A 13,468-nucleotide genomic window follows, 5' to 3' on the forward strand; every position below is an offset into this window, starting at 1 on the left:
GTCAAGTATCTTTTCCTTAGACCATGAGATCGTGCAACTCCCGAATACCGTAGGAGTGCTTTGGGTGTGCCAAACGTCACAAAGTAACTGGGTGACTATAAAGGTGCACTACGGGTATCTCCGAAAGTGTCTGTTGGGTTGGCACGGATCGAGACTGGGATTTGTCACTCCGTATGACGGAGAGGTATCTCTGGGCCCACTCGGTAATGCATCATCATAATGAGCTCAATGTGACTAAGGCGTTAGTCACGGGATCATGCATTGCGGTACGAGTAAAGAGACTTGCCGGTAACGAGATTGAACAAGGTACTGGGATACCGACGATCGAATCTCGGGCAAGTAACACACCGATTGACAAAGGGAATTGCATACGGATTGATTGAATCCTCGACACCGTGGTTCATCCGATGAGATCATCGTGGAACATGTGGGAGCCAACATGGGTATCCAGATCCCGCTGTTGGTTATTGACCGGAGAGGCGTCTCGGTCATGTCTGCATGTCTCCCGAACCCGTAGGGTCTACACACTTAAGGTCCGGTGACGCTAGGGTTGTAGAGATATATGTATGCGGAAACCCGAAGGTTGTTCGGAGTCCCGGATGAGATCCCGGACGTCGCGAGAGGTTCCGGAGGTGAAGAATTATATATAGGAAGTCAAGTTTCGGCCACCGGGAAAGTTTCGGGGGTTACCAGTATTGTACCGGGACCACCGGAAGGGTCCCGGGGGTCCATCGGGTGGGGCCACCTATACCGGAGGGCCCCGTGGGCTGAAAGTGGAAGGCAACCAGCCCTTAGTGGGCTGGGGCGCCCCCCTTGGGCCTCCCCCCATGCGCCTAGGGTTGGGAACCCTAGGGGGGAGCTTCCCCCTTGCCTTGGGGGGCAAGGCACCCCTTCCCCCCCTTTGGCCGCCGCCCCCCTTGGAGATCCCATCTCCCTGGGCCGGCGCCCCCCCCAGGGGGCCTATATAAAGGGGGGGAGGGAGGGCAGCAACCTACAGCCTTGGGCGCCTCCCTCCTCCCCTGCAACACCTCTCTCTCTCGCAGAAGCTCGGCGAAGCCCTGCCGGAGACCCGCTACATCCACCACCACGCCGTCGTGCTGCTGGATCTCCATCAACCTCTCCTCCCCCCTTGCTGGATCAAGAAGGAGGAGACGTCGCTGCACCGTACGTGTGTTGAACGCGGAGGTGCCGTCCGTTCGGCACTCGATCATCGGTGATTTGGATCACGGCGAGTACGACTCCGTCATCCACGTTCATTGGAACGCTTCCGCTCGCGATCTACAAGGGTATGTAGATGCACTCCTTTCCCCTCGTTGCTAGTAGACTCCATAGATGCATCTTGGTGAGCGTAGGAAATTTTTTTAAATTATGCTACGATTCCCTACAGTTGGCACATGTGGCAGCTGCTCTGGTGGATAGATCATTCTCGCGAGGCAGGCTTCTTTTGGCAGATGGTGATGGTATTCAGACCGGCTAGTTCATCCTGGTTTCTTGCTTGGCCTTTCATCCACAGGGGTTTGATGCCCGCTGGATCGATACTGTTGTCTTTTGGCCCCGGTTCTGCGGAGTCTTGTTCCTTAGACGGTCGTTTGTTTGGTTGCTAGTTTGTTGTGTCGTCAAGTTTTCGCCCCATAGCTGGTGGTCCGTTTCAGGGTCATCACGCGGTGGGTTCCCTGGCGATGCACCAGCTCGCTCCTCCCCTTTCAGTCTCCTTTTGCTGGTATTAGCTTCATATTTGGTAAGTTGCCTAGTTAGTGCATGTTGGTGAACTGATGCTACAGACTGATGTATTTCTGTTGATTGCAAAATTAATGGAAAGGGGTGTGAGCCCGGTTGGAAAAAAAACTTTGGGAGACTAGTTTCGCTATCCGACTACTCATCAAAGCTTTCTTTCCCTTTGATCCGAATAAACTCGCTTTAGCAGATGTTTATAGTGAGAATGCCCAACTTGTAAAGAGGCTCTGGATCTGTATTTCTTTAGAAACCATGAAGCACGCTCTGGAGGACAAAGGATAGCAAGCTAGCAGAGGTCTGGAAAGACGCGAATGCAAAGGCTAAAGCGGCTGAGCGCTCGCTGAAGTTAGTCGAGAAGCTCAAGGAGGAGAGCAAGACCCTAAAGGCTTATGCTGAGGTGATGAAAATGCGAGATCGTTGAGCTCAAGAAACAGTACGCCAAGTGGGAGACGAAGTGCAATACCCATGCGAGTGCTTTCGAGGAGGAGAGGAAAAAGCTGAGCGACCAGGTCGCCGAGCTCCTCAAAAAGAAGGTTGAGCTCGAAGAGAGATGACCAAGAAGCTCGAAGGTATGATGTTTAGCCAAGTGAGCTTCATTTACTTCGGGATCTCTGGAGATGTTAACCTTCGCTTTGTTTCCGTGTGCAGAATTCTATGTTGATGCCAAGCTGGAGACCGAGAGGATCGAGAAATAACTGAATCCTTCAATGCTGCTCCTCAAGAACAACGCTGCATTGGCAATCCTCCGACAGGAGGACCGCATCAAAAAATGCAGTAACGTAAATAGAGCGTCTGAAGCTCGCCATGGAGAAGATCGACGAGGAATTGCTTTCAGAGGAGACGCTTCAGAGTGGCCTAGAGTCCATGATGAAAAAATTGAAGGCGATCCCTAGCCGAGTGCAATCATGGAAGATGTCTGCGGCTCGCTGCGAAGTCGACGTGGCGCTTTCACACATTCGTGACCACTGCAAGGATGTGGACGAAGAGAAGCTGAAGTCCCTCAAGGCCGTCAACAAGAAAAATTCCAGGTTCAAGGACTTCATGAAAACGTTCATCAAGGCCGCCACTTGGATCACAAACGACATCGACTTAGACACATTTGTTGGTCCGCCCATGCGGGGCTGGAAATGTTTTAATCCCGACTGAATTTGCACTAGTAGAAAAACGACTTTACGTGAGCCCCATTAGTCCCGGTTTGATAATGGCCCGATACTAATGTGACCAATAGTCCCGGTTCCAACGGCTAGGGCGCGGACATCATTAGTCCCGGTTTGTTGTGTACCTATAGTCCCGATTTGTGTCACAAACCGGGACTAAAGGGGTGGTGGCAGGCTGGTGTCAGGTCAGGGCCCCACGAGTCCCTTTAGTCCCGGTTTGTGACACAAACCGGGATTATAGATTAGACCTTTAGTCCCGGTTTGTGTCACAAACCAGGACTAAAGGGGTCTAACCTTTACTCCCGGTTGGAGACATAAACCGGGACTAAAGGGCAATTTTCAAACTCTACCCCCCCCCCTCGTATTGTCATTTCAATTTTGAAAAAAAAAACAAAAGAAAATGATCAAAAATTCAAAAATTAAAATCCTTCAAGATGTAGTTATGTTACTACATCTACTAGATAGGGAAATTTAAAAACATAATTTTAGACATACTTTGCAAAAAAGTGTTGTAAAAAAGTAGAAGACTATAACTTTTGCATATGATGTCAAAAAAGAACGTTAATATATCAAAATGTTCCGCATGAAAAGCCGGTTCCGATTTGACCGCGGTAGGCCGTTTTGCAAATTTTTAGAATCCTCATATTCTGAAAGGAAAAAAAAAGTTATGCTCAAATTTCAGTTTTTTTGAATTTTGGTTAAATCTGGTTAAGCTGTGGTCAAACTACTTACTGAAGAAATATTAGTGTTACTAAATAATTATTCAAGAAATATTAGTGTTACTAAAAAATTATTTCAGTTTTTTTGAATTTTGGTCAAGTCTGGTCAAACTATGGTCAAACTACTTATTCAAGAAATATTAGTGTTACTTAATAATTATTGTTTTTAGAATAATAGTTTCAAACTCAAACGGTAAAACGTGTGATTTCATGCTCAAGCTAAACTCCTGAGGGTTAATAGGATCGACATCTTACTATTGTCAGCAAAACAACAAGTGCAGACTTGGAAACTAGGGGAAAAAGAACTCGGAAGTTAAGCGTGCTTAGGCTGGAGCAGTTAGAGGACGGGTGACCGGTCGGGAAGTTAGATGATTTGGAAGGAGTGCCCCACCTTGAGCAGTGATGAGTGGTGACTAGAGATTAAATTTTCAAATAATTCAGAAATTTGAAAATCGAAAAAAATCAAAAAAATTCAAAGTTTTTCTTAAAATATTCCTTTAGTTTACCAACCGGGAATAAAGGTCCCCCAGCCCCCTGCGTGGGCTCGTGCCACGTGGTGGGCCTTTAGTACCGGGCCATGATAAACCGGGACTAGGGGGGCTTTAGTCCCCACCCTTTAGTCCCAGTTCCTGAACCGGCACTAAAGGCCCTTACGAACCAGGACTAAAGCCCGATTTTGCACTAGTGTTGCCTCGGTATCCTGCTACTTCTTGAGCTTTCGTTGGTTCTTCCCTTGAAGAGGAAATGGTGATGCAGCAAAGTAGAGATAAGGATTTCCCTCAGTTAAGAACCAATGTATCAGTCCAGTAGGAGAAGAATGCACAAATCACCAATACCTGCACAAACAATCAACTTACACCCAACGCGATAAAGGGGTTGTCAATCCGTTCACGGTCACTTGCAAAAGTGAGATCTGACAGAGATAGATAAATAAAACTAAACAAAAGATAAAATATTTTTGGGTTTTTTGGTTTATAGATCTGAAAATAAAAGATTACAAAATAGTAGATCGGAAACTAATATGACGGAAAATAGACCCGGCGGCCATAGGTTTCACTAGAGGCTTCTCTCATGAAGACAAATAATATGGTGGGTGAACAAATTATTGTCGAGCAATTGATAGAAAAGCGCAAAGTTATGACGATATCCAAGGCAATTACTATGCAATATAGGCATCACGTCCGTGTCAAGTAGACCGACTCCTACCTGCATCTACTACTATTACTCCACACATTGACCGCTATCCAGCATGCATCTAGAGTATTAAGTTCATAAAGAACGGAGTAACGCGTTAAGTAAGATGACATGATGTAGAGGAATAAACTCATGCAATATGATGTAAACCCCATATTTTTATCCTCGATGGCAACAATACAATACGTGCCTCGCTACCCCTACTTTGTCACTGGGTGAGGACACCGCAAGATTGAACCTGAAGCTATAAGTACCTCTCCCATTGCCAGAAAAACCAATCTAGTTGGCCAAACCGATAATTTGAAGAGAAATACAAAGAAACCAAATCATGCATAAAAGAATTCAGAGAAGATTCGAATAATATTCATAGATAAGTTGATCATAAATTCACAATTTATCGGATCTCGACAAACACACCGCAAAAGAAGATTACATCGGATAGATCTCCAAGAACATCGAGGAGAACATGATATTGAGAATCAAAGAGAGAGAAGAAGCCATCTAGCTACTAGCTATGAACTCGTAGGTCTGTGGTAAACTATTCACGCTTCATCGGAAGGGCAATAGAGTTGATGTTGATGCCCTCCGTGATCGAACCCCCCCCCCCCCCCCCGGCAGGATGCCGGAAAAGGCCCCAAGATAGGATCTCACAGGAACAGAAGGTTGAGGTGGTGGAAAACTGTTTTCGTGGATGCTTCTGGTGGTTTGGCAATATATGTGAATATATAGGAGGCAGAACTAGGTTAGGGGAGTCACCAGGGGCCCACAAGGCAGGGGGCGCGCCCTACCCCCCTGGGCGCGCCCTCCCCCCTTGTCGCTGCCTCATGGCTCTTTCAACTTGAACTCCAAGTCTCCTAGGTGTCTTCTGGTCCAAGAAAAATCACCGCGAAGGTTTTATTCCGTTTGGACTCTGTTTGGTATTCCTTTTCTGCGAAGCTCAAAAACAAGGGAAAAACAGAAACTGGCACTGGGCTCTAGGTTAATAAGTTAGTCCCAAAAATAAAAATAGCATATTAATGCATATAAAACATCCAAAACAGATAATATAATAGCATGGAACAATCAAAAATTATAGATACGTTGGAGACGTATCATATCCCGAGAGGTTGTATGTAACCACTAAACCTTAATGAGCTTGGAGCTCACATACTTGATCTTTTGCTTTGACAACTTTGGACAGATCGAAGTTTTAGTCGGATGTTTGAATCCTTGCTTTATTTGCTGATGTGTTTTTGACATAGGCGAGTTTTGGTTCGCGGCTAAGCCCGTCCCCACTCGGATGAGTTTTTAACTTAGGCGAATTCTGGTTCGCGGCTAAGCCCCCGAGTAAAGATGATGTTCCCCCACTCGAATGGATTTTTAACTTAGGGGAATTCTATTTCGCGACTAAACCTCGGAGTGAGGATGATGTTCTCACCCGGATGAGTTTTTAACTTAGGTGAATTCTGGTTTGCGGCTAGGCCCTCGAGTGAGGATGATGTCCCCACTCGGATGAGTATTTTTATCTTAGGCGAATTCTGGATCGCGGCTAAGCCCCCGAGTGAGGAGGATGTCCCCACTTGGATGAGTTTTTTAAACTTAGGTGAATTCTGGATCATGGCTAAGCCCACCCGTTGGGAGTGTTTTAGTCTCCGAGTGTTTCATGTCATCGGAGTGAGTCATAGCACGTAGCCAAATTCGATGATATACACGAAAAGTAAGACTTTAGTTCATCGAATGTCACTCAGATAACTATTACAATGCGAAAATTATTCTAAGTAAAAAAAATTGCCAAGCAGGTTCGCATTCCAAGCCCGGGGCTCTCCTATGTCGTTTGTCAGCAGGACTCCCGTCGTTACTAGGCCGAGCTCATGCACGATGGCGGACGCTCGACACGTTTGACTCACCGGACACTATCGCCCCCGCCTTAGACATCACGTGAGTAGGCCCTTCGTATCTTTCTGTGACCTCCAAGACGGAGCCAGGCAGATGGGCAGAGCAAGAGCTCTTAAAGTCTAGCCGGGCTAGCTTCTTCATTCTTCGATCAGGGGCTGGCTTCTTCCCTTATATACGATGTCTTAGATAGATAAACTTATTTCATCCATTCATTGATAAAGTCTTCGGGGGCTGTTCCGAGATCTCAAGGAGCGCCAAGCTCAATACATGTAAGAAGAAAGAAAGCCTTCCACATACGACAGCAGCTGCTGGTACTTTATCTCTGTCGTTTTCAACTCCCCTCCTTCTCCCTTTGGTTTCTAGAGCAAGTGTTCAAGAATAATATATCTTGTGTAACTAATCTTTCTTATCGAAAGCTGGCCGCAGCGGAGTATGAGTAGAAGAACAAGAAGGAGGAGAAGAAGGATGACGAGGAGGATGAGGAGGAGGAGAAGGAGGAGGATGAGGCTGGCTCCTCGAGGGTGATCGAGATCGATTTGGAGGATGAGGTGAACATTGAGACGACGAGTGGGGCTCCCACATAGACCAGGACAATCTCTAAAGTTCGCAGTAGTTTATAGCCGAAGTATGTATCCGAACTATGTTTAAGTTTGTGTCCTTAAAACTTAGAATATTTGCATGTTTGGATCAAATTTGCAATGGTTTGGATGTTTTGGTGACCATAGGGCAGCTATTGGAGTAGCGGTGCCCTATTATAAGGCTGTTGTTGAAGCATAAAGAAAAATTCAAGTGATTTAAAACCAATTTTTTGGTGCTCTATAACTACTTTTTGGTGTCGTGTTTTAGGCTGCTGTTGGAGATGCTCTAACCCCTCCACTTCTTTTTCTTTCAACATGCACACATATCACATCACCGCACTTGCCACCTCATCAACTTTACTATTTGTATTTCTCTAAAGATGTGTGAGAAATAATATTTAATTATACTCTACAAAATTATTCAACTATATAACAATGAAATACTATAGATCGTATTGTATATTCCGTTTCCTTTCTCATACTCAAATTCCATACGATGAAACTTCCTCAAATACAATATAACAAAATTCCCACAATGACCCACAAGAGGTATCATCTACTTTTCAAATTTTGAAATACCATTTTCATCCGCGATGGACATGCCAGGGTTACCGGAAAAATACTTTTCAGTTACTTTATCCATGGCATTAGCTTCATTGTACAGTTCCAACGCTTCCTCCATGGTCTTGATCTCTGATAAACGCGCCAATCTGTCCCTAGGGTGGGGATGAGTAGTATCTAGGATCTGTTTCCATACAGAATAACCTCCAGCAATTGTAGCGTACTTCTTGGCGACCGCAAGGGCATGGTCTGGATGGAAACCAGCAGCCGCAAGTAGCAAGATTCCAATGCGATCAGCCTCTATCTCCATCCTGCGTACATACACATGCAAAACAGGAGAGCTTCTAATTGATTAACAGAATGTACTTTGATGCATGGGTTGATATTAACGAGGGAATAAACAGTCATGGTGCTGTGAAAAGGGCTCGGGTGCGTAGAACATTACCTTTGTAAGAAGATCCGTCGTAGGAAGTCTGGTAACCACACACTATGTCCGATATCCGCTTGGTGCCTCGCAATGATGTGCCCAACCTAGAAAAATAAAATAAAATCACGGACATGACAACAACATCTCATCAGGTTGGAAGTCGAATACTCCATAATTAAATCGTAGACTCAACTGAAATTAAAGCGACTCGCAATGGCATCAAACATTTGGGTGCTACTTGTTGGATGGTTTTTTTGGGGGGAGCAAAAAAGGGAGGCTTCCCCTCCGATTTCATATAATGAAACCACATGGTCTTAGTTTTACAGCGAACTTGGTTCACTACTAAACGAAACTAGAACAAAGAAACGAAAAAAGACCAATTCCAGGATTTACCAGCAAAGGGCGACAGACTTCAGCAACACAACTTGTTTGCGTCGAAGTGTTGCAGAAGAATGAACAATGTTGATCAAAGATCCATACAATCGTTTGCTTCATATATATGGCTTAACAGTTTTAGTTTCTACTCCTACATATAGTAATATCCGATGCAACACGCAGGCGAGATGTCATCTAGTGAATTACTCCCTCGGTAAAAAAATGTAACACGTTTCGGCAGTCAGAACGTCTTACATTTGTCTACGGAGGGGGTAGAAAATAAACCTAGGCTGGTGCGTGCGTGGGGACTGACTATGGGTCAGTCGATTGAAAATTTAATGTGGGTCAGTCGACTGACCCAAAGCTGTTTCAGCCAACGAAACTACCTCTGTGCATCAAGGCTTAACTCGATCGCACGTGAAAAAATCAAGGCGAGCAGGCCGGCCATTGTCACGCGCGATATTAATTCGCTTCTGAGGAATTTGTACGCGCAGCGTTGAGCAGTGCACGTACACAACCTACATACATATGTATCTGCACCAACACTGCTAGCTAGCTACCTTCCTCTTCCTCATTATTTTTTTCTTTTGGATCGGAGGACGACGGAGCCTTCAAACACATGCATGGATGCATTTCACGTACTGTACATGACTAGCTGCAAAAAAGTATCCTACATCATTTTAAGTATCTGTACGCACATGCACTTCCTCCCATCGATCGATGCTAGCTAAATTAATGCATTTCAATCTAGTAACAACCCATGCATGTTAGTCGATTGAAAATTAAATTTGGGATAGTTGACTGACGCAAATTAAAACAAATAGTGAAAAAACTTCATACAATTTACACATAAATTGTACTTTTTTATAACATGCAAGAAAGCACATATAATAACTGAAAGAAAATAAAATAGAACTAAAACTAAACCAAAGTTTGCACACAATTTACAAAGAAATTACACTTTTTAAATATGCAAGAATAAGCACATACTAGTGAAATTTCTAAAAAAAATATAGGTTTTCTAATAGAAAACGAATTAGTGGCTTTGATATTGCCCTTACAGAAATAATAATAAATAAAATAAAATAGATAATAAATTTTTCTAAGGAAGAATGAATTAGTGACATTGGTATTACCATTTAAGAAGAAAAAAGAAAAGAAAAAGTAATGACAAAATTTACACGAAATTTATACAAAAATTGCGTGTTTTATAATATGTAAGAATAAGTGTATAATAGTGCAATTTCCGTGAAAAGGAAGTTTCCTCAGAATAAATAGATTAATGGCTCTGTATTACCCTTAAAGAATAAAGAAAATAAAATGAAAAGTAAAAAAATCAAAATAATGAAGTTTTTGTAAGGAAGAATGAATTAGTGGCATTGTTATTACCCTTCCAGAAGAAAGAAAATGAAAACAATTGCACATTTGCACTTTTCGTAATATGCGAGAATAAACTTATAATAGTGAAATTTTCGCCAAGACAATAAACCAAAAACTAAAACTAAATAAGAATGATGATTTTTCACAGTTTATGGTTTACACTCATTTGTGTAATACTTGTGTCTATACATTCATATAAAAACAACCCGACCAAAAAAAAGAAAATAAAAATAAAAAACACACACAAATGTCAAAAATTAATTTGAACCATATCTCATATCAATGGTACATCCCAATCTCACACATATGCACGGCACACAACACACGCGCGCGCATAAAAAACTAACATGCAAAAAAATAAAAGATAAAAAAAAGGTGCAGCGTATACAGGCATGAAGGCATGGCACCGCATGTAGCCATGCATAAAGCTAGTCAAAGGCAATCTTGCATGAATGCATGTTCGGAGTAAAAAGAAAATCGACTGAACCAAAACGAAAAAGTCAGGCGATTGTTATGTAGCTAAACTGTTAGCCTTGTGCCTAACCTCAAGCAAGTTGCACCCCTACACCATCAACCGACCCCACCACCACCACCCCCTCAGAAACAAAATGAATAATGATAAAACTTGCACACAATATGTACAGAAATTATGTTTTTTATAATATGCAAGAATAAACATATGTTAGTGGAACTTTTATAAAAAAGATGTTTTCTGAAGAAATGAATTAGTGGAGTTGACAATGCCCTTAAAGAAGAAAGAGAAAAATAGAAACAAAAAAATTCATAATAATGAAGTCTTCTAAGCTAAAATGAATCACTGGCATTTAATATTACCCTTGAAGAAGAAAGAAAATAAAAAATCTGAACGTTGACAGTACCCTTTAAGAAGAAAGGCAATAAAAAACAAGTAATGGCAATATTTGCACGGAATTTACACAAAAATTGTGCTTTGCTATAATATGCAAAAATAAATGTATTACTGTTAAAGAAAGAAAATGAAATACAATTAAAATTAAAATTAAAACAAAATAATAAACTTTTTTAGGGAAGAATAAAACCATTTAAGAAGAAAGAAAATAAATCAAACACAAAATAATGAAATTTTATAGGGAAGATTGAAACCCTTTAAGAAGAAAGAAAATAAAAAAAACCAACAACAAAACGAAATAATGATGTTTTCTAGGGAAGAATGAAACCGTTTAAGAAGAAAGAAAATAAAAAACAAAAAAAATAATGAAGTTTTCTATGGAAGAATGAAACCCTTTAAGAAAACAAAATACAAAAACTAAAACTAAAACAAAACAATAAAGTTTTCTATGTAAGAATGAATACCTTTAAGAAGAAAGAAAATATAAAAAACAAAATGAAATACTGAATAGGGGAAAATGAAACCCCTTAAGAAGAAAGAAAATATAAAAACAAAACAAAATACTGAATAGGGGAAAATGAAACACCTTAAGAAGAAAGAAAATTTAAAAATAACTTGCACACAAGTATGCCTTGAAATTGCACTTCTGTAATATGCCAAAAATAAGCATATACGGTGCAATTTTTTCTCTCTACTATAATGTACACACATGGTGTATCATACTTGCGTGTATACTTCCTTACAAACACAAAAATAAAAGTAATTTTTTCTAAGAAGAAATGAAGTATAGTGGCATTGGTACCATCCTTTAAGAAGAACAGAATTTAAAAATATAATGATGTAATTTGCACACAATTTACACATAAATTACAGTTTTTTAGTTATTTAAGAATAAACATATAATACTGAATTTTACATAAAAACAAAGTTTTTAAACAAGGAACGAATAAGTGGCATTAGTATTGTCCTTGAAAACAGGAAATGAATTAAAAACTAAACATGGTAAAACAAATAAAGTTTTCTAAAAGGGAATAAATTAGCGACATTGGTGTTACTAAGAAGAAAGAAAATAAAGAAAAAACTTGCACACAACTTTGCAATGAAATTGCACTTTTTATAATATGCAGCGAATACACATATAATAATGCAACTTTAGCAGTCTAGTATAATTTACACACATATTGTATAGTTCTTTCGTGCATACATACATACAATAATAGAAAAATGTATTTAATTAGCAAAAAAATAGCACAAAACAATTAGCATTGGTACTACCCTTAAAGAATAAAGAAAATAAAAAAATCACAAAATTTGCACAAAATGCACTTTTTATAATATGTAGAATAAATATATAAGAGTGAAGTTTCCGTGCTGTAATGTAATTTCTACATGTAGTACTTGCGTGTATACATTTTCACGCACTCAACATCTGAAAATACACGTAAAAAAAAAATCAACTGAAAAATAAAAAATCTGCACATGCAAAAAACAAAAGCAAACACATGGAAAAACAGCATGCACGCACGAAATTCAGCCCATGAACGAAATCGACTGACCCAAAGTAGGTGTCAATCAAATCCAAACAGCCCAATAACACCAGCAAAACATGACAGAAAAAGAAAAAACTACACAAATCTTAAAGCACAATCCAAGAGCCAGAAAATCGATTGACCACAGGACAAAAATTCAGCTGACTGAAATCTAGCTAAATTGGCGTGCGTGGGTAGATAGCGTACCTCATGCGCAAGAGCGAAGGCGATCTCGCCATCGGTCTTAAAGTAGTCGAGTAGTCCTGTGAACACTAAAAGCTTGCCTCCGGGCGCGTACATGGCATTGGCGGAAGTATGCCTGGCAAGGACCAGCTCCCAGCTGCCGTTGAGCCCATGGAGGTGCCTCGTGTGCGGCTGCGGCGCCCACGGCTTCTTCCCTTTGCGGGTGACGCGGAGCAAGGGGGCGTCACGGCTGTCGTAGATGCCGAGGCCGCGGTTGGCGGCGTGGATGATTCTCTCGGCGATGAGGCGGACGCGGATGCTATCCGGATGGTGTGGGTCCACCATCCTATGCCGGTGGATGGACTTCAACTCGGCGGCGAACAGGGAGTCGCCAAGGTCCCGCTCCCCCTGGCGGGAATAGACGACGAGGTGGCAGCGGTTGGTGCAGGGCACGACCTCGCAGGCGGCCAGCGCCGCGGCGCCCAAGCCGATGGCCGTCGCCGCCGTGGCCTTCCGAGGGTCGTGGTACCAACGGAACCGCCGAGGAAGCACAGTCGACGGCGTGACGCGGGGGGCGGAAGAAGAACACCAGTGAAGCAGGCGCTGCGGGGCGGCCGAGCGACGGAGCATCTGGGAGAGCGAGCACCACAAACGGTTCATGGTCGATCGATCCTGCTGTGGGAATTTGCAGGCGCGCGCGGTTTAATTTGGACTATCGATCGAGTAGGGCTCTTCACCTGTCGTGTTTGGAACTAGTTTACTGCTCGTACCGTATATGATTGAGAGGATCGCTCACGATATCCTAGCTATAGATACTATACCAGGCTAACGGGGCCCTGTCGCGACTCGGAGTCCAGCGACGGGTCGGAGTAATGATACTGGCCGGCC

General features: G+C 42.4%; 1 protein-coding gene across 1 annotated transcript; it reads right to left on the bottom strand.

Annotated features, from left to right (window-relative positions):
• Positions 1-7,813: 7,813 nt before the first annotated feature.
• Positions 7,814-13,240, bottom strand: LOC120964492 (mitochondrial metalloendopeptidase OMA1-like). Its single transcript, XM_040389225.1, has 3 exons — positions 12,605-13,240; positions 8,264-8,349; positions 7,814-8,129 (listed from the first exon to the last, which is right to left on the bottom strand). The coding sequence occupies exons 1-3, from the start codon at positions 13,238-13,240 to the stop codon at positions 7,814-7,816; spliced, it is 1,038 nt and encodes a 345-aa protein (XP_040245159.1).
• Positions 13,241-13,468: the final 228 nt, after the last annotated feature.

Source organism: Aegilops tauschii, chromosome 5 (genome assembly GCF_002575655.3).
Source record: "Aegilops tauschii subsp. strangulata cultivar AL8/78 chromosome 5, Aet v6.0, whole genome shotgun sequence".
Taxonomy (NCBI): Eukaryota; Viridiplantae; Streptophyta; class Magnoliopsida; order Poales; family Poaceae; genus Aegilops; species Aegilops tauschii.

Coding starts and splice junctions, on each gene's coding strand:
- LOC120964492 (XM_040389225.1), bottom strand. CDS start 13,240: ATGAACCGTTTGTGGTGCTCGCTCTCCCAGATGCTCCGTCGCTCGGCC. Junction 8,350..12,604: donor CCTTCGCTCTTGCGCATGAG/GTACGCTATCTA, acceptor TTATTTTTCTAG/GTTGGGCACATCATTGCGAG. Junction 8,130..8,263: donor CGACGGATCTTCTTACAAAG/GTAATGTTCTAC, acceptor GTATGTACGCAG/GATGGAGATAGAGGCTGATC.